The 20480-nt window shown below is 42.4% G+C and overlaps 1 protein-coding gene across 1 annotated transcript in view; it reads right to left on the minus strand.

Moving 5' to 3' along the window:
- IFT172 (intraflagellar transport 172) overlaps nucleotides 1–20480 on the minus strand; it is a 649332-nt gene that overhangs the window by 331968 nt on the left and 296884 nt on the right. Inside the window, exon 22 of the mRNA XM_029596359.1 lies at nucleotides 48–296. Coding sequence (XP_029452219.1) covers nucleotides 48–296 — 249 coding nt within the window. The remainder of the gene's footprint in view (nucleotides 1–47; nucleotides 297–20480) is intronic.

The raw sequence follows: 20480 nt of genomic DNA on the forward strand, positions 1-20480 counted from the left end.
TGGGCTGGAAAAGGCACACCAATTTTGAGCCTATTTCTGATTCTTACCCTTTCATAGAACTCTCCTTTGATAAGGGCTGCTGCAATTCTGGCAACAATATCACTATCCACCATCAGCTGGTCCTTACTCATGGCCAGCCGAGCAGCCTTGGCAGGGAGGCCAGCCTTCAGATATAGGTTAATGGCAGTGATGTAATCTCCTTCATGTTCCTGCACTTCTCCTGCCTTTTCCTCCTGCTGACTCTCTGTTAGCCACTGGTAATAGCTCCGTTTCAGGTTCTCCAATTCTGGGTGTCCCTGAGCATAGAAGAAATGCAAACATCAGAAGAAATGTTAGAATCAGATTCTGTAAAATGCCACGAAACTTCAATTTATTTCCAAACTCCATGGGCCTGACTCACTAAGTATTTCTGTCAGCAGAGTGCAATAGGAAAAAACATTTAACAGATCTGGTCTGAAATAGAAAGTTCTGTTGAATAAAAACTATGCACACACGCAACTCAAATAATGGAATTCCAAAATCTTGTTGTGGCCTTAAAAATAAGGAAAAAAAATACTTTGAAATAACTAATGGTATAAACATAAAGAAAATGCACCCAAACATAGCAGGATGTAGCATAAATCCAGAACCCTGAGAAAGGGGAAAGTAGAAGCAGTATTGGGATTATGTAATTTCCAGGTGCATTTGGCACCATTATTCCCTGTCGACATCACATTGTAACAAAGGGGACGATTTTCAGCTAGGTAAGTGTAGCTAAAGATAACCAGCTAAAGCTGTAGAAACATGAAGGCTATTCCTCCTTATACTGGTTGTTTTTCTTTTTGTTTTTTTTAATTTAACCACCTCACGCTTTCTCAGTCCTTTTTCTTGTCTATTATCCCTTGAGTATCTACCCTGTTATAGGTTAGTGTACTGTCAGAGAAAGGCACATCTCATCCAGCTTCTCTGGAAGGCTGCATATAAAGAGTGAATATAACCAGCCCTAGGATTTATTTCTTTGGCTCTCTGTGTCAATCTCCTCTTCTTGGAGTGAATTTCATATGTTTAGCATTTACTCAGTTGCTTATCTAGTTTACTGACAAAGGATTCATTCCCCATCCCTGATATGCTTCCCTACTTGTTTATAAGCCTCCAATGTAGAATAGGATCAAAGGTATGATCCAGCACTCTTTTTTGATCTAATTTTCTGATTACCCAGTGAAAAACATCAATCAGGTTTATTTGAGATGTTTTTCCTCCAAGTGAATTTATGCTGCCTTGGATCCCATAATCACTGGGCTGAAGATATTTCACACAGTTTTACTTTAGTAATGATTCCTCCTCTCTGCTTCCACTTTTCTTTTTTTGTAAACAACATTTTATTGGATGTAACATTACACAAGTACAAGAAATATTAACCATTGCAATAACCTAATAAATAAATAAAATAACATCCACAATTTTCATTTATCAAACATCCACCATCAATCCTAAACCCCCCCCCCACAGATCAGTAGTTTTGTGGGAGAAGAAAGGGTGCAGTTACCCACTTATAAGCATTCAGTTAGGATATGCTCATAAGAACATGCCATACTGGGTCAGACCAAGGGTCCATCAAGCCCAGCATCCTGTTTCCAACAGTGGCCAAGCCAGGCCATAAGAACACTGGTAAACAAATTTCTGGGAACATTTTGTTTCCTCCACAACCTTCGGTGAAACAAGTAGATTTTAACAAGCTGAACACAAATATGCATTTATTAGGTCTGTATTACGTACCGTTTGCCAGAAAAGTGCGATATACATTAAGCATTGTTACATGTCTGTAGCAGCATAAGCTATAATGACAATGTTGGCACAAGAAAACAAAACTAAAAATGTTTTGCGGCAGATTTTCGTTTGTAATCACTGTCCGACGCTTCGCAGATGAGAGTCCAACAATAGTCACCCAGCATGGAGGTGTTCCACTTGCCTTTATACCGTTTCTCCATTTTGACAATGCTTGATGAAACCTTTCACCATGTTCGTCACTCACAGCACCAAGGTTGTCTGGGAACAAGTCCAAGAGGGAATGAGTTCATGCGCAATGGAACTCTCTACCACCAGAGCTCCGGCTAGAACAATGCCAGATTACCTTCAAAAAGAGACTCAAAACTTGGCTGTTCGAACAAGCTTTTCATTTATGCTGATGATCTTTCTAGTACTTCACCCTACATACTAACAGACAAGCTCTTAGATTAGCACTCCAACTCCGCAGATGATCAAGCTAACTATGCTCCTCTCACCCTTACCCTAAGTTAATTCATTACGCTCTTAGAACTTTAGTCAGTTTTTCTCTGGCCCCTCAATAGAGCCTATTATTTATTGTTGTTTAATTCATTATGCACTTAGAACCTTGGTCAGTTATTCTCTGGCCCCTCAATAGAGCCCATTATTTATTGTTGTTTTGTCCCTGTTTCATTGCTCCAAGTTATTTTATCCCTGTTAAATGTAAAGCATTCTTACATGCCAGTTATTGTTATACTGTAAACCGAAGTGATATGTAATCTTCTACATGAATATCGGTATATAAAAGTGTTAAGTAAGTAAGTAAGTAAATAAATAAATAAAATGTATCTTCAATGATATGTTGCACTTCATCAATTTGTTTGCCTGAAGCAGATTTTCAACCTGTTTGACATAGTCTGCTGCCTTATAGTTGCCTAGAAAGTTACAAACAACATTCTTGAAGGCTGTCCACACAACACGTTCAATACCTTGCAGAAGACCATCAAAGTGGCTGTCCTTCATCACAGCTCGGATTTGTGGGCCAACGAAAACACCTTCTTTTAGCTTGGCGTCACTTAAGCGTGGAAACATTTGCCGCAAATAATCAAAGGCTTTACTTTGCTTATTCATTGCCTTAACAAAGTTTTTCATCAGCCCAAGTTTGATGTGCAAAGGTGGAAGAAATATCTTACTTGGATCCACCAATGGGTCGTGCGCAACATTCTTCTGCCCTGGAACCAACTTCTTGCAGAGAGGCCAGACTTTTCTGACATAATGCGAATCTCTTGCTCGACTGTCCCACTCACAAAGGAAGCAACAATACTTGGTGTAACCAAACTGCAGACCCAGTAGAATTGCAACTACCTTGAGATCATCACACAAATTCCAGTTGTACCTAGAGTACTCAATGTGGTTCAGCAGTAGCTGCATGTTCTCATACGTTCATTCATATAAATGGCATGTCCGACAGGTATTGATGGGTAGATATTGCCTTTGTGCAGCAAAACAGCCTTCAAACTTAAGATTGATGAATCAATAAACAGTCGCCATTCTGTTGGGTCGTAGTCACATCAGAGAGCACAAAACAATCCATTGATGTCACAGCAAAAAGTCAGACTGACTACTTGGTTGAAATATTTTGTCAAATCTTCATGACGGCTGCAAAATACTGAAATTTTCATATCAGATGACAAAAGATTATATCCTTACAGCCTTGACCCAAGCAGCTCCGCCTGACTCTTCAATAAAGCCAAATCTCTGACCAGATCGTTCAGCTCTGACTGAGATATTAAATGAGAATTGCTGGATGTTGATGGCACAAAGTCAGGATCAGCCGCAGCTTCCATCTGTGGTAGCTCGCTATCATCGCCTACCTCTTCATCCTTGTCATCAAGTGTCCACACCTCTGGCAGTTTTGGGACAGGAAGACTGTCGTCATGCGGCACTGGTCTCATTGCCGATGCAAGGTTAGGGTACTCAATAAACTTCCTTTTCTTTGATGAGTATCCTAACACATTTGTCATATAGAAGTAACAGTCAGTTATATGATTTCTGTTCCCTCCATATCATTGGGATGGCAAACAGCATGGATGATCGCACACCTTTTAGCCAAGCTCGCAGAGTACTGGCGCAAGATGCACAACATATATGAGAAGCCCATGCTCTGCCCTGGTCACCAACTTTGCACCCGAAGTATAACTCGCATGCCTTCTTAATGAGTGCAGTCATACTCCTTTTCTGTGCTTTCAGAGTAAACTCACCACAGATGTAATAACACGTGTCACGGCTATTACAACATTGGTGCGACATTTCATAAAGTATATGAAATTAAATCCACAAGCTTTAAACTCAACAGTTTTAGCGATGCAATTCGCTCATTCACACAGATGTTGCCCAGGAGACTACTCATTGCTGCTGCTTATATAAGGCTGCGTCGTCATGGAAATAAGTTGGAATCTTGCGCCGAACTGGGGCTTGCCCGAGCAAGTTCTGGCATGATCAGGTAGAGTTTCTTGGTGTATTTTAAAAAAAAGTTAGTCTCTGTTACATGTTATGTTGCTTATGGCCATCAAAATATGACACATTTTAAAAATCATAAAAAATACTGTCCAGCAAGAAAATATATGTATGCGAGATGTTTTAAAATTTCACAATTATTGTAACACATAATTGGCCGTTCCTCAAAAACCTTACGTGATGTACAAATTTCGAAATAATATCTGAGATCAGCATCACAAAATCTATTTGGAACACCAAAAAGCCTGAAGGAAACAAAAACTTTGTTTACCAGTGTAACCATTTAATCCCAATCATCACTATGAACGAAGTTTTACAAAGGTTTCCACGTACAAGCAGGTAATAGGCAACAAGCACAAGGATATATAAAGAAACAGTGATCAAGAGACAAATCTTATTTCTTGATAATGGTTAAAGTCACTACTGTCAATAAGATAACGCATTATGCACACATGGTCTATATAGATAGAAGCCCTTGTCGCTTTTGACAAACTGAAAAGTGGTTCCAGATTTTATAATATGAAGGGAGGGTATCGTGCCGAATGGCCATTAGATGGGCCATATGATTGTGAAAATTTATATGTTGAACCACCGCCTAAAGTGTCGGAGGTTCTACGCTCTTCCAAAGCAGAGAGATTTCACATCTGGTCACAATATACTCTTCAAACATAAGGACTGTTGATACTTAGTTAGTTGCTGATCAGGTTTACCAAGTAACATGTGGAATGCATCAACCCCAATCTCCACTTCCAGAATTCCAGAAAGCCACATGGCTACCTGTTTCCAGAATGGAATTATTCTGCTACATTCTCACCAAACAATATATAAGTGCCCAGTTCCCCACAGTTCCTCCAACATTTTGAATAAGAATGTGAGATACAGTATAGTTTAGCTGGAGCTAAGTGCCAGCGATACAGTAGCTTATAGCAATTTTCTCGGATCTAGGTCAAGATAGAACTTTTTCGAGCATTTTGATAAATGTGTCCCAATCCCCCTCACTGATAGTAATCCCCAAATCTGCTTCCCATGCTCACATATGATGATATTGAACATTGCCCTCTTTGTTGTAATAGGTCATAAATCTTCGAAATTAGGTCTTGTAAGAATAACCAGCACAAAACTACACCTAGTGGACTGATAGCCAGCACACGTCAGCACACAGTGACGTAAACTCTGGGAAAACGAAAGTTAACTTGGACTTATTCTCTGAAAATGACCACAAGAGGCTCCTGCCCACAGTAAGAGCACGAACACATGCTAAAACGTATTAATTGGCTATAAGGTAATGGGAGGGCATATGCAGACACCTGTTGATTGGCTGAAAGAAACCCTTAAATTGCTGAACACGCACGTCAGATCTCTGAGCAGGCTTAGAACTATATACCACTTGTTTTTTGTGTTGCTTCTGCTCCTGGAGGAACCACGCCTTCCTCCATAAATAAACCTCTCACTTTTATGACTCTTTAGAGCTGGTTTTTATTGGGTCTATTAGTCAGGGGCTTACCGCCTATTTACAGTCTCTAATTCTATCTGCTTGACTACAGTAATTTTCAAATAATGATTTAGTGTGTGTGGCCTGTAATCTCCACTGTGTCTGGATAAAGTGTCATATCTGAGCATATTCCAACGTACTCACACTCCATTCTGGGTACCTAGATTTTAAAGTATCCAGTGATAAAAGTGTACCTTGTAGAGTCACATGTTCCATGGTAAATATGCCTCTTGCCTTCCAGTCTTGGAAAGCCCTAAGATGTAAACCAACAGGAAAAGAGGTATTGTGGAAAAAATGCGTGAGGAAATAATAAGAGTTATGCCCTACTAATTTATTTCGCGACTGAGCCAAGATTCTCATGGTAGTATTTAATGTAAAAGGCCAACAACGTAGTCGTTGCCATGGCAGGGTTTCCAGTGGGTGTTCCCCTACCATTGCCTGCTCAATAGCTATCCATTGTTTCATATTTACACTTCTATGGAAGTCAAGGAGTGCCCTTAGCTGAACCGCAGCAAAGAACCAATGTAGATTTGGTACACCCAAGCCTCCTCTATCCTTAGAAAGATACATTACTTGTTGAGACACTCTAGGGGGTCTCTGCCGCCATATATAGTCAAAAATCTTCTTTTGCCATGTTCTCAGTAGCGATGCCAATAGATATAGAAAGATAGCAATAAACAGGTATAAAAATCTAGGAAGTATGTTCATTTTAATGGCAGCGATTTGCCCTAGCCACGAGAAAGTTTCTCTGTCCTAGCTACCAAGGTCCTTATGTACCTGATTTGACAGAGGGATGTAATTGAATGCATTTATATCTCCCACATCAGGGCCGATGCTGACCCCCAGATATTTTAAGGATCGTTTAGCCCATCTGAAAGGGAAACAGATTTTCAATTTATTGCAGGTATTATTATCTAAGTTAACATTCAGAATCTCCGACTTATTGAAATTTACTTTAAATTCCGAGACTGCGCCGAACTGTTGTAACTCTAAACTGATCCCATATAGTGAGAAACTGGGGCTCGTGAGGGTGAAAAGAATATCGTCTGCAAAAAGAGTATGTTTATACTGTATGTCCCCTATGTTGACCCCCAAAATTTGGCCAGAGCTGCGAACTCTAGTATTGAAAGGCTCTAAAAATTTCTCCAAACCATGCCCCAGCGATGTCATCACCGAACACTTCCCCCTTGCCCTAAATACACTAAACCTTAGAGATCCAAACACTGCCATCAACTCCTGGATGGACATCAACGCTGAAATCGCCAAAACCAACTGCCCCATCATATCCAAAATCATCTCCACCAACAACGCACACAAAACTCCATGGTACTCCCCTGAACTGAAAAACACCAAAAGGCTCCTCCGGCAAGCTGAAAAAACCTGGAGAAGAAATCCCACCCCACCTCGACAGATACAGAACACTCCTCTACATTTACAGAACAGACACTGACAAAGCCAAGCGTCAATTCTACGGAAAAAAAGTTCATTGCAAAGACCTGCAATGAACTTGCCCGCTTCTTCTCTGAGAAAATCTCCAATCTCATACCTCCCAATCTCCCCACAAAAGAAGAATCACCAACCCCACCCAGCGAAACACCAATCATCTGGTCCAACTTCGAGCCCATCGCCTCTACCGAAGTAAAGAAGATCATCCAGAAAATAAACCCAGCATCACACCCCATCGACACAATCCCAGTCAAGACTCTCAAACTCATCCCCCAAATCATCTCCAACTCGAACATCTCCTCACTCAAACAAGGCATCTTCCCTGAAGCCCTGAAATGTGCTATAATTAAACCCATCCTCAAAAAACCTCAGCTCAACCCCTCCGACCTCTCCAACTATAGACCTATCTCAAATCTCTCCTTCATATCCAAGATCATAGAGAAACATGTGAACCTCCAACTCTCAGAGTACCTAGAAAATCACAACCTCATGTTCCACAACCAACATGGCTTCCGAAAATCCCTAAGCACCGAAACCCTCCTATTATCTCTCACAGACACAGCCCTGAGAGGCATAGACGCCGGTCGCTCCTACTTACTCATCCTACTGGACATCTCTGCCGCCTTTGACACCGTAAACCATGACATTCTCATGACACGACTGGAGGAGATCGGCCTAAGAGAAAACACCCTCAACTGGTTTCAATCTTACCTCTCCAACCGATCCTACAAAGTTCAACTTAACAGCTGCGAATCAGACCAATACCCACTTCCTCACGGAGTTCCCCAAGGTTCCTCCCTCTCATGAACCCTGTTCAATATATACATGCTCCCACTTTGTAAATTCCTCACCAGCCTGAACCTCGTTTTCTACATCTACGCAGATGACTTCCAGATTCTCCTCCCCATCAAAGAAAGCTTAACCAACACCATTGCAGTCTGGGAACACCCTTGCCACCCAAATAAAGAACCTCCTCTCACAGATCTCCCTCTGCCTCAACGACAAAAAAACTGAAATACTACACATAACTAACAAACCCTCTACTAGAACCGACAGTGACCTCTCCTTGAGCCAACCACACACCCCCCTCACCAATGAGGTCAGAAATCTTGGCTTCACCCTTGACTCGGATCTCAATATGAAAAAACACATCAGCAGGACAATCAAAGAGGGCTTCTTCAAGCTACAAGTCCTAAAAAAACTCAAACCTCTTCTCTTGCACCATGATTACCGTACAGTGCTACAATCCCTCATACTTTCCAAGCTAGACTACTGTAACTCCCTCCACATTAAAACCCCTCCAACTGCTACAAAACGCAGCAGCCAGATCACTCACAAACATCAACCGCTCAGCACACATCACCCCTATACTAAAAGAACTCCACTGGCTCCCCATACCCCACCGGTCACAATACAAAATTCTCACCTTACTCCATAAAACATCAACAACCAAAACATCAAGTGGACCAACGACCCTCCCCAACTACTCAACAGCCAGAAAAATCTGCGATCTCAAAACACAGGCCTTCTTATCATCCCTCCCCCCAAACTAGCACACCTCTCCTCCACCAGACAACGCACTTTCTCTGTAGCGGGCCCCACCCTCTGGAACAAGCTTCCCCCCCATCTCAGACTGGAACCCTCCCTCCACTCTTTCAAAAAGAAATTAAAAACCTGGTTATACCTAAATGCCTACCAACACCCCACCTAACCCACCCCCCCTTAACACCCTCCGTCTCCCCTGCTCAAATGTTTAGACCGGATACATGTGCCCCCGCAAGACTCTTCACCACTCGTTTATTTAAAGCTCGTTCCCTAAATTTTTATTACATTGTATACTTAGTTCCAACCAATTTTTGTTAAATGCAAAATTTTTGTTACATTGTATACTTAGTTCCAACCAGTTTTTGTTAAATGTAAAATAGTATGACCCTTGTCATACTATTCCAATTGTTGTTATGTGAACCGATGTGATGTACGCCAACGAATGTCAGTATATAAAAGCAAATAAATAAATAAAACATATAAAATAAAAAACAAAGCAAATAGATGGGTGACAGTGGGCAATTTTGTTTAGTGCCTCTTTCAATGGGAAAGCATTCGCCATAACCTCCATTGACTTTTACTCGAGCCTGTGGGAATTCATATAGGGGCAGATTTTTAATCTTACGCGCGCGGGGTACATTTGTGCGCGCTACCTGGCGCACACAAATGTACACCCGATCTTATAACATGCAAGCGTTGCCACGCGCATGTTATTAAATCCAGGGTCAGCGCGCGCAAGGGGGTGCACACTTGTGCACCTTGCGCACTGCCGAGCCCTAGGGGAGGCCAGATGGCTTCCCCGTTCCCTCTGAGGCCGCTCCGGGCCGGGATCCAACTATATGTGGCTCCTACAGGCCAATCTTTCTAATAAATCTTGATCTAAAAATTTTGGCCAGCATCTTAGCAGGATGCTTAAAAACCATTTTACCAGTCATAGTTCATCATGACCAAGTGGGCTTGTAACCAAGTTGCTCAGCCGCGGATAATGTTTCGCAAAGTTACGAATCTCCTTCGGTGGGTACGAGAAAAATAAAATACTACTGATATTGCTTTCAGTTGACCCTGAGAAAGCAATTCGATATGGTGCACTGGCCCTTAGAAATTGCCATGCTGGGTCAGACCAAGGGTCCATCAAGCCCAGCATCCTGTTTCCAACAGAGGCCAACACCAGGCCACAAGAACCTGGCAATTATCCAAACACTAGAAGATCCTTGCTACTGATGCAAATATAGCAGTGGCTATTCCCTAAGTAAACTTGATTAATAGCCGTTAATGGACTTCTCCTCCAAGAACTTATCCAAACCTTTTTGAACCAGCTACACCAACTGCACCAACCAAACACTAAAAAAAGATGCAATTTGGATTTTGTTGTCAGATGGTTACGGAAATTTGGACCTTTTTTTGTAAGTTGGTTACGGAAATCGGAGCGGCCTCAGAGGGAACTTTCCTTTCGCTCCCCCCACCTTCCCCTCCCTTCCCCTATGTAACCCACCCCCTGCCCTATCTAAATCCCCCCCCCTTCCTTTATTGCAGGAGTTACGCCTGCCGGCCCGCTGCCACCACACCAACCCCTGGCACAGCCGTTGTGCCGGAGGACTCAGGGCCGCCCCCGGACCTCCGCCCCTTTTTCAAAGCCCCGGGACATACGTGTGTCCCGGGGCTTGTGCGCGCCACCGAGTCTATGCAAAATAGGCTCAGCGCGCACAGGGGTAGGTTTTAAAGGGTTACGTGCGTAACCCTTTCAAAATCTATCCCACAATTTCCATAACCAATTGACAAAAAAAGGTCCAAATTGCATCTTTTTTAGCGTTTGGAATAAAAAGGGCCAAGGCACCATATCGAATGCTTTCTCCGTGTCAACTGAAAGCAATATCATTGGTATTTTATTTTCTCGTACCCATCGAAGGAGATTTGTAACTTTGCGAACATTATCCGCAATTGCATTATCCTGCAATTGACATTCCATTGACATTCCAGCCATCATACTTGGAGACTTCAACTTGCATGTTGATAGCTCCCCCCGCACCCCTTCATGTGATGCTTTTCTTGAATCATTAAATGCTTTAGGCTATAAGCAATCTATCCATTTTCCTACTCACAAGGCGGGCCATACCCTTGACCTACTCTTCACCAATGCCCTCATACAAACTGACCCCCCTTCTCACACACCCATCCCCTGGTCAGATCATCACCTCATTAAAACCTCTCTCTCCATTAAGACACCCTCCTGCCATGACAACACATACAAAACCATTCATTACAGAAAAAATTGCACCAGAGATGACCTTATATCAGCTCTCGACAACAAACTTGACCACCTCGAGCTCACCAATGCAGATACAGCACTTGCTTCCTGGCATGACATTACCAACAGCATAGCTAACACCACCTGTCCCCTGCAATCTAAACGTGTCTGTCCGCAAAACAACAAGAGTAAGAAACCATGGTACTCCCAAGAGCTAAAAAACCTTAAACAACAACTTCGGAAATCTGAAAAGATCTGGCGTAAGAATCCCTCACTACTCACCTGGCACAATTTAAATCCTCCCTAAACCTCTATAGTGACAAACTTAACATGACAAAGCGAGACTTCTATGCCAACAAAATACACCAATTCCAATACAATCCTAAAGTACTATACGACTACGTGAATTCACTCACCAAGACAACTACTCCCGACATCCCTGATGTAGTAGCCAAATCCAAATGCGAAGAACTTGCCACGTTCTTCCAAACCAAAGTAGATAAATTGCTATCCAAGTTCTCCTCCTCTACCGGTCCCAGCAACCACTTCGAATTGGACATCAATCAAACAAAGACCAGTAACTATACTAAAGTTCTCTCCTCCCTAGACTGCACTTCAACATTAGAAATAGAAACCTTTATCAAGAAAGCCAAACCGTCCACTCACCCATCTGACACTATACCCACTAAACATCTCCTCACAATACCCAACATCATTGCCAAACCTTTAACAAAAATCATTAACCTGTCCATTAACTCTGGGCAGGTACCCCTCCCCTGAAACAGGCAATTGTCAAACCTATTCTAAAGAAGCCCAAACTTGACCCCTGATCCAGCTAATTATCGCCCTATATCAAATCTTCCATTCATTTCTAAACTCCTTGAAAAAACTGTCAACAAGCAACTCACAGAATACCTTGAAGATAATCATATCCTTGCCCCCGCACAATACGGTTTTCGGAAATCTCATAGTACTGAGACTCTTTTACTTTCCCTGACAGACCACATTATCAAAGGATTTGAGAAAGGGCAATCATACATTCTTGCCTTCCTTGACATATCCTCCGCTTTTGACACCGTCAGCCATCCTATTCTCCTACAGCGTTGACTGAAATTGGCATTACAGGCGTTGCCCACAACTGGTTCAATTCCTACCTCAGCAACAGAGATTACAAAATTCAATTAGGAAATCACGTATCCAAGGCCATCCCCCTCAACCGAGGTGTCCCTCAGGGTTCTTCCCTATCCTCAACCCTATTCAATATTTACATCCTACCTCTCTGTTACTTCCTTTCCAGTCTAAATCTCCCTCATTACATATACGCTGATGATGTTCAGCTGCTCATACCCATCACTGACTCTCTATCGAAAACCATGGATTTCTGGAATGAAACCCTCTTCCATTAACAATCTCCTATCTTCCATCCACCTTGCCCTTAATACCACGAAAACTGAAATCATGCTCATCTCACCCCAAAACCAACCATCCTCCCCCCTATTACGCAGTTCCAATTTGCCCAACAAGTCCATGATCTGGGAATCATCCTTGATGGTCATGTCACACTTAAGAAATTCATCAATAACATACTCAAAGACGGCTTCTTTAAACTCCACACACTAAAAAAACTCAAACCCCTACTACATCCCCCCGATTTCCGTACAGTGCTTCAAACTACAATCTTCGCCAAGACTGACTACTGCAATTCCCTACTTCTCGGCCTACCCAACAATGCCATCCATCCCATTCAAATCTGCAAAACACCACAGCCCGGATCTTGACCAACTTACGTAAACATGACCATATTACCCTGTTCTAAAAGATTTACATTGGCTTCCAATAGCTTCCCGCATACAATATAAGGCGCTCTCTCTAATCCATAAGGCCTTATACAACCCTGAAATGAACTGGTTCAATGATTCCTTCCATTTACACCAGTCTAATAAGCCTACCAGACATGCACACCTTGCAACCATGCCTATCCCTTCTCCTAAACTCTACAAACTTACTTCCACGAGAGCCCGTGCATTATCGATAGCCGGGCCGACCCTCTGGAATACAATGCCAGTTGACTTACGGCAAGAGAATGCCTCAAATCTTTCAAGCGGAAGCTTAAGACCTGGCTCTTTGCTAAAGCATACACCTAATTTTTCTCTCTTCCTATCCATTATTTCCACCTTCCACTCTCCCTCTACTTTCCCCTTCACTGTCCCTCTCTCCCTCCCCTCCCCTCCCTCTTTCCCCCCTCCTACTTCTTTCCCCCGCTCCTCCTCCTTCTCAGCTCTCCTCTCTCCTCTTCCCCTTTCTCCCTCACTAGCCTGCCTGCACTTCTTAGTCTTTATTTTCCATTGTACATATGTATATAATTGCAAACGTTGTTATAATAAATTTAATGCAAACTTTCCCATGTTATCTCCCACCCCCTTTTAATACCTTGTTCGCATGTTTTAATCGTTCAATGTAAAGCGCCATGCCTGGCGCCAGTTTATGTTACAATGTGAACCGATATGATATCCTGGATGAATGTCGGTATATAAAAATTTTAAATAAATAAATAAAAATAAATAAATGAGCAATTTGGTACAAAGCCCACTTGGTCATGATGAACTATGACTGGTAAAATAGTGTTTAAGCATCCTGCTAAGATGCTGGCCAAAATTTTTAGATCAAGATTTATTAGAAAAATTGGCCTGTAGGAGCCACATATAGTTGGATCCCGGCCCGGTTTCGCTATGACTGTGATGGCCGCCACATTTGAATTAGGAGCTAGGGAGCCTCCCTCTCACAGGTAATTAAACATCTCAGTTAAGGGTGTAACCAGGAGGTGAGAGAAGCATTTGTAATGAGACTGGTAAAGCCATCTAGGCCAGGGGGCCTTTCCCATCTTGAGATCTTTGATAGCGGGTGTAGTTATAGGGCTATTAAGAAATGTTTGTTGGTCTCTGGTAAGAGATGGTAAAGTTAAGGATCCACAGTATTCAGCGATAGCATCATCTGTTATGATTTTATTCCCGGCATATAACTTCCTATAAAAGTCCGTGAAACAATTTGTATAGAAGAGGTACAAGAAACGCATTCACCCTGTGCAGTTTTAACTTTGACAATGGTATTCTGAGCCTGGCGAGCTTTCAGTTTCTGTGCTAATTGTCGCCTCGATTTATTTTCTCCTTCTAAGTATGATGGTTTAATTATATTAAGCCTATGTGCTATGGAAACGTTATCCAGGGCTTGATGTTTGTTCCGTCCTAGCTAATCGTAGCCGGTTAGCTACTAGTTTTGTGGGTGATTGCATTTGTAATCTGGAAAGATGCTTGGTTTCGACATCTAACTTATTTCTGCTTTGTTCAAGTTCTCTTTTACACTTTGCTGCCTGAAATATTGATAGGCCCCTTGCCACCGCCTTGGAGCACTCCCATACAATCTCTGGGGTCTGTCCCACTTTAGAGTGAAATTGAAAATATTATTTAAGCCCCTCCCCCAAGAAATTACAAAATAATTTATCTTGAAGCGAGTGTTCATTTAATCGCCAACACTTTGTCTAGTCATTGTCTAGTAAAAGCCAACACTTTGTCTAGTCATTGTCTAGTAAAAGCCAATCTAGCCATGTGGGAGCGTGATCATACCAGGAAATATTGCCAATATCTGTCCCTAATACCCTACTATCTAATGTTTATCTACTAAAATAAGATCAATACATGAGTAGGTATTGTGGGGCGCAGAGAAAAAGGTATAAACTCGAGAGGTTGGGTAACAGTGCCTCCAAATATCAACTAGATTCCAATCATTTAGAAAAGAGCGCAATCCTCTCCTGATTCCTATCGAAAATGTTGCCTGTAGTTGAGAGTTATCTAATTGTGGATTTAATGTTTGGTTAAAGTCACTTCCTATTATTGGGATACCCTCAGCATGCTTTTTGAGTGTGTCACCAAGATTATGAAAAAAAGGTGTTTGGTTGCTATTAAGAGCATAGAGATTCACTAATGTGTATATATCTGTTCCTACTCTAATTTTCAATATTAAGACTCAGCTCTGGAGGTCTGCAAAATGGGAAAGGTACTCACAAACAAGAGTGTCGGAGAGTAAAATGGCCACTCCAACATATTTGGCTTGTACTGTGCTGGAAGCATAGAATTTTTGAGAGAAAGATGGTGGGGATAGTAATTGTTCATAGCGTTTCTTTAAATGTGTCTCTTGTAGGAAAAACTATAACCATTTGATATATCTGCAAATCATGATATAGTAACTGCCTCTTCCTATTGGCATTGAGACCTTTAGTATTAATTGAGTAGAGTCGTATCTTATTCATGTTATAATGTCTTCAATGTCAGACCTTAAAAACCATAAAATAACAGAAATGACACGGGGTGCCGAGGCAAGTCCGAAAGGCAGGACCTGGTCCTTAAAGTGTTGATGTCCCACTAGAAAACGCAGGTACTTGCGGTGATGTGGGAATATTGGAAATTGAGCGTAAGCATCTTGAAGATCCAGAGAACAGAGCCAATCTCCTTTTTGCAGAAGGGGAAGCATGGTGCCCAAGGACATCATCCTGAATTTTTCTTTTCATAGAAATTTGTTGAGATTGCGGAGGTCTAAGATGGGGCGGAGGCCACCTGATTGCTTTGGAATGAGAAAATAGCGGGAGTAGAACCCTCTGCCCTGCTGTGCCCGGGGAACAGGCTCCACAGCCCTGGCGCCCAGAAGGGTGGACAGTTCTGACTCTAGAAGACTTGTGTGATCTTTTTGCATCCACAGAGGATTGGGTGGTGAGTCGGGGGTACCATGAGGAAGTTTAGATGGTATCCCTGGGTTATGAAGGATATAACCCATTGGTCTGTGGTAATGTTGAGCCAGTTGGTTATGAAGTGGTGAATTCGACCTCCTACTGGCAAATCCGGATCTGGATTTGTGGAGTGGCTGCTGTTCTCTGGATAGATATTAAAATCCAGAGGCTTGGCCTGTTTGTGGTGGTGGCTGAGGTCTGGATGTCTGAAGCTGTCGAGGATATGCTCTCTCTGAGACGGCCTGGTTGGCCTCATGCAAGATGTAGGTGGGTAGTATCTGCATGGACGATAAAAGAGTTTTCTAGGGTCCCTTCTGGTGGATCTCCTTGCAGATAAAGGGGCCTCGGTAGTAACTGTAGATAATTGCCGCAGGGTCTCATTGTGGTCTTTTAGTTGAGCTGTTGCATCTTGCATCTTGTCTCCAAATAGGTTTTCACCGGTACATGGCAAATCGGCAAGTTTGTCTTGGACTTCAGGTCTCAAGTCAGATGCTTTCAGCCAGACCCACCTCCTGGCGCTGATTCCCGTGGCAGACAAGCGAGAAGCTGTTTCAAAGGAGTCATAACCAGCACGAACCTCATGTTTCCCAGCCTCAAGGACTTTTTGTAGTATGGTGTTGAGGCTATCTTGCTGTTGTTGGGGAAGTGAGTCGGCTATTTCCTGAACCTGCTTCCAGAGATTCATTTGATACTGTGTCATGTAAAGTTGGTATGCAGCTATGTGTGACACTAGCATAGAGCCCTGAAACATCTTGCGACCCAAAATATCAAGGAATTTTTGGTCTTTGCCAGGAGGTGTTGAAGAGTGAGGTCACACTCTTCTGGCCTTCTTCTGTGCAGACTCAACCACCACCGACTGATGGGGAGTTGTGGCTTTTGGAATCCAGGAATATGTTGGACCAGATAAGTTGCATCTGTCCTCTTATTCACTGGCTGGACAGTACAAGGATGCTCCCAGAGACGATGCTGGAGATCCACTAGCAGTTTGTGGATAGGGATAGCCATAACTTCTTTCAGAGCATCAACAAATTGGAGAACTTCCAATGTTTTGTGGCGTGTGTCCTCCTCTGTAATCAGGTCAAAGGGGATTGTCTCTGACATCTCCCTTACAAAATTAGAGAAGGAGAGATCTTTTGGGGGAGATGTTCTCCTTTCTTCTGGAGGAGATGGTTCTGATAAGATGTCCTCCGTGGATGTGTCGGTGTCAACATCTTCCCATGTGTCAGAAAAGGTCTCTAGTCGAGATCCTGAGGGAGGGAAGAAGGTTGGTACTGTTGGACATGTTAGCACCTATGGATCCTTCGATGGCCTCGATGGAAGATGCGGTGGCATCTGTGTGAGTTTCAGCGGCACCGAACACATCAAGGGGAAACGTGGGCATCTCGGTCCCGAGAGCCCTGATGGACCACTCATCGGTTCTGGCATCGGTGGAATTGGTGTTGAAAGGGGACTGGAGTCTGCCTTCAACCTCTGAGGATCCCGGAATGGGAATCGAGACTTTGCGGGTTGCTTCGGCATCGGTGGCCCGGGCTGTGTCGGAAGGGCACCAATGAGTGCATACAGTCTGGTTAGCAACGGTGTAAATATCGATGGCTCCGGTGTCTGTGTCGGTATGGTTTTTCGGGTGGAGAGGGTGTTAAAGGCTCCTCTACCCATGTTCTCTTCGCAAGCGGCTCAATAGCCATCGAGGCCGTTGCCAGCACCGGGAGAAGACTCGCGACGGTGCTGGTGTCGGTGCTTCCCTCGGTGCTCGGTCCGGTCTTTCTCCAGCACCGAGGAAGATGATACAGATGCCTTAGACGGAGTTGGTGACAGACGGTCACCGCTGCCTGGGTGCTCCCAGCAAGGTTGATGACTAATTTCTTCGATGCTCCTGCCAGTGACGATTGGGTGGACGTCGATGGAGTCAGCTTGATTTTAAACAGGGTCTCCATCTTGTTGAGGCGAGCCCACCTACCCTTTGGAGTCATCTGGGCACATCTTGGGCAGTGAGAAACGTTGTGTGATGAGCCGAGGCACAGCATACAGACATCATGTGGTAATTGACATGGTATGGGGACATTCCGGACATTTTCGGAAAACTGTTGCCATGATGGCAGAGGTTGAGGCCCAAAAACTGTCAATGGTATGCGGACACCGAAAAAAGTAGGGGCAGGAACCAACCTGGGAGAGTGAACTTTACTTAGCAAGCGATGAAAAACAATATCGCATGGGAGACCCCTATGAGGGAACGTTTTAATGAAGTAATCTTCAAGTTTTTCTGTGAGGAAAATTGCGTGAGAGAATTCTCACAGAGCTCCTAATCGCGAGGCAAACTGCAGCGCGTAAAAAAGAGACTGAAGTGAGACCCCTGTGGCTACAGGGATTATGGCATGCTAGGCATGCTCAGCGTGCCAGTCAAAGTTTTAGAAACTTTGACAGAAAAGTTTTCCATGATAGGGTTCCGTCCAGTGATGTCACCCACATGTGAAGACTACCATCCTGCTTGTCCTGGGAGAACACACGTGCTCCTTTGCTCTCTCTCATACATACATGCTCAATCATATACACACACGTGCTCCTTTGCTCTCTCACATGTACATTCTCAATCATATACACACATACCTCACATCACAGGGGTCCCTGTTTCAAATGACAAATGACAATTTTCAAAGTCATTTACCTGGATAAACTGACCTAGCTGGAAATTGCCCTCTCCTGCCTGATTAAAAGCACATAGAGGCTTCCACAGCATGAATAGTTTTGGTCAGGTATGGGTGCGTTTAGGTCAGGAAAGTAAAATAGAATATGTATATTTCATTTTCAAGTGTACTTGCACTATTTTGCCCCCAGTTGGCCATCTGCACAAAAAAACAGGAACGAAGCTAATTTTCAAAGAGAAACTACCTTTCCCTTTGAAAATTAGCTGCAGGGTACATGCCTTGTAATATGGGTGGGCTATTGAAACTTCCACCATGATGATTGAAAACCTCTTGTTGCAGTTACCTCTCATAGTATAGCCCACATAAAAAAATGGAAAGAAAAAAAAAGAATACTTGCAAAGTATCAAAACAATTTTGTAGTACCTTGGCTTCTGCAACGGCAATACACTCATCCCACATGTGGAGCTCCTGGTACATCTCCATGGCCTCAACAACAGCGTTCTGCATTTAACAATGAACACAAGAATCTCGTTACATGAGAGTATTAAAACAATATCCTTGCATAACACTCCCAGTGGGGGAAAAAATTGAATATTTATTTTATTTATTTATTTTAATTTTTTCTATACCGGCATTCGTGATAATATCACATCAAGCCGGTTTACAATAAACAATGGGTGATAACCGGAACAGAGAACGAAATAATATGAACTATAAATAATATAGATGCAGTTACAATAAACAAGGAGACGTACAACTAGGAGCAAGAAGAAGACAAGATAGAAACTTTAACAAAGTGTATAAACCTGTAGAATGGAGGAATTTCCAAAAATGGATGTTTGAGATTTACAATGAATTGTTCAGTACAAGTATGTAGTTTAACAATAAAGACGAAATCATAAGTAATGAAGATTCTGGATGATTATAATGCTTAGGGGTAGGATACCAGGATGGTTATAATAATAAAATGTTGATTGGAGGTTGAATATCGGATAGAATAGTTTTTAATCTGCGTCTGGGAAGGCTTGTTTGAAAAGCCATGTTTTAAGTCTTTTTCTGAATGTCAGTAAGCAGGGTTCCTGTCTAAGTTCCGTTGGTATGGAGTTCCAAAGCGTGGGTCCTGCTGTGGAGAAAGCCCTATCTCTGTAAGTTATGTGGAGGGAAGTTTTGGAAGGCGGTACTTGCAGAGACTCTTTGTAGTACTCTCTTATGGGTCTGGAGGAAGTATGCTTTATGAAAGGGATTTGTAGGTTGAGAGGAGCGATTTGTTGGATGGATTTGTAGATTATGGTGATTGACTTATAAAGAATTCTGAAATGAATTGGTAGCCAGTGTAATTCTTTAAGGATTGGGGAAATGTGCTCTCTTCTCTTTGTATTAGTTAGGATTCTGGCTGCAGTATTTTGAACCATTTGTAGCGGTTTGGTGTGTGCTGATGGGGTACCTAATAATAAAGAATTGCAATAGTCTAACTTGGAGAAGATTATTGCTTGTAGGATAGTCCTGTAGTCATGGTTGTGGAACAGTGGTCTTATTCTTTTTAGAACATGCAGTTTATGAAAGCAGTCTTTAGTAGTTTGGTTTATGAAAGCTTTTAAATTAAGCCTATTATTGATGATTTAATCTCTTCTCCTCTTTATGTTTGTTTTAAAAGTTTCTTCAGCTAGAAAGCATGAATAAATGCCCTTCATTGGTCCTATATTGTACACATATAACAAAGTTAATGCACTGTTAAGGTCCTGTTTTGACTACATAATACACACTTAGCAATATTGTTAATGAAACATCATGAACACACTGCTCCAGCAAAAAAAGCCAATTTGGTGCATGACACAAACCATATGAAAAATAAAATGATCTGTTACAAGGGATTCATCAATACAGAGAAAGTTCAGGACACTGTGAGGAAAATGGAAAATCTAAGTGCCTTCAATCTTTAAAATACTATATATTCATGCAACCAAATTTCCTTAAATGTACTATATTCTTATCACACAAGTTGATATTCAGATTTTAAAAAATTAATTGTAAAAAAATATGTTTAAGACAGAGTCACTGAGAATTATTGTTAGC

This window comes from Rhinatrema bivittatum, chromosome 3 (genome assembly GCF_901001135.1).
Source record: "Rhinatrema bivittatum chromosome 3, aRhiBiv1.1, whole genome shotgun sequence".
NCBI lineage: Eukaryota > Metazoa > Chordata > Amphibia > Gymnophiona > Rhinatrematidae > Rhinatrema > Rhinatrema bivittatum.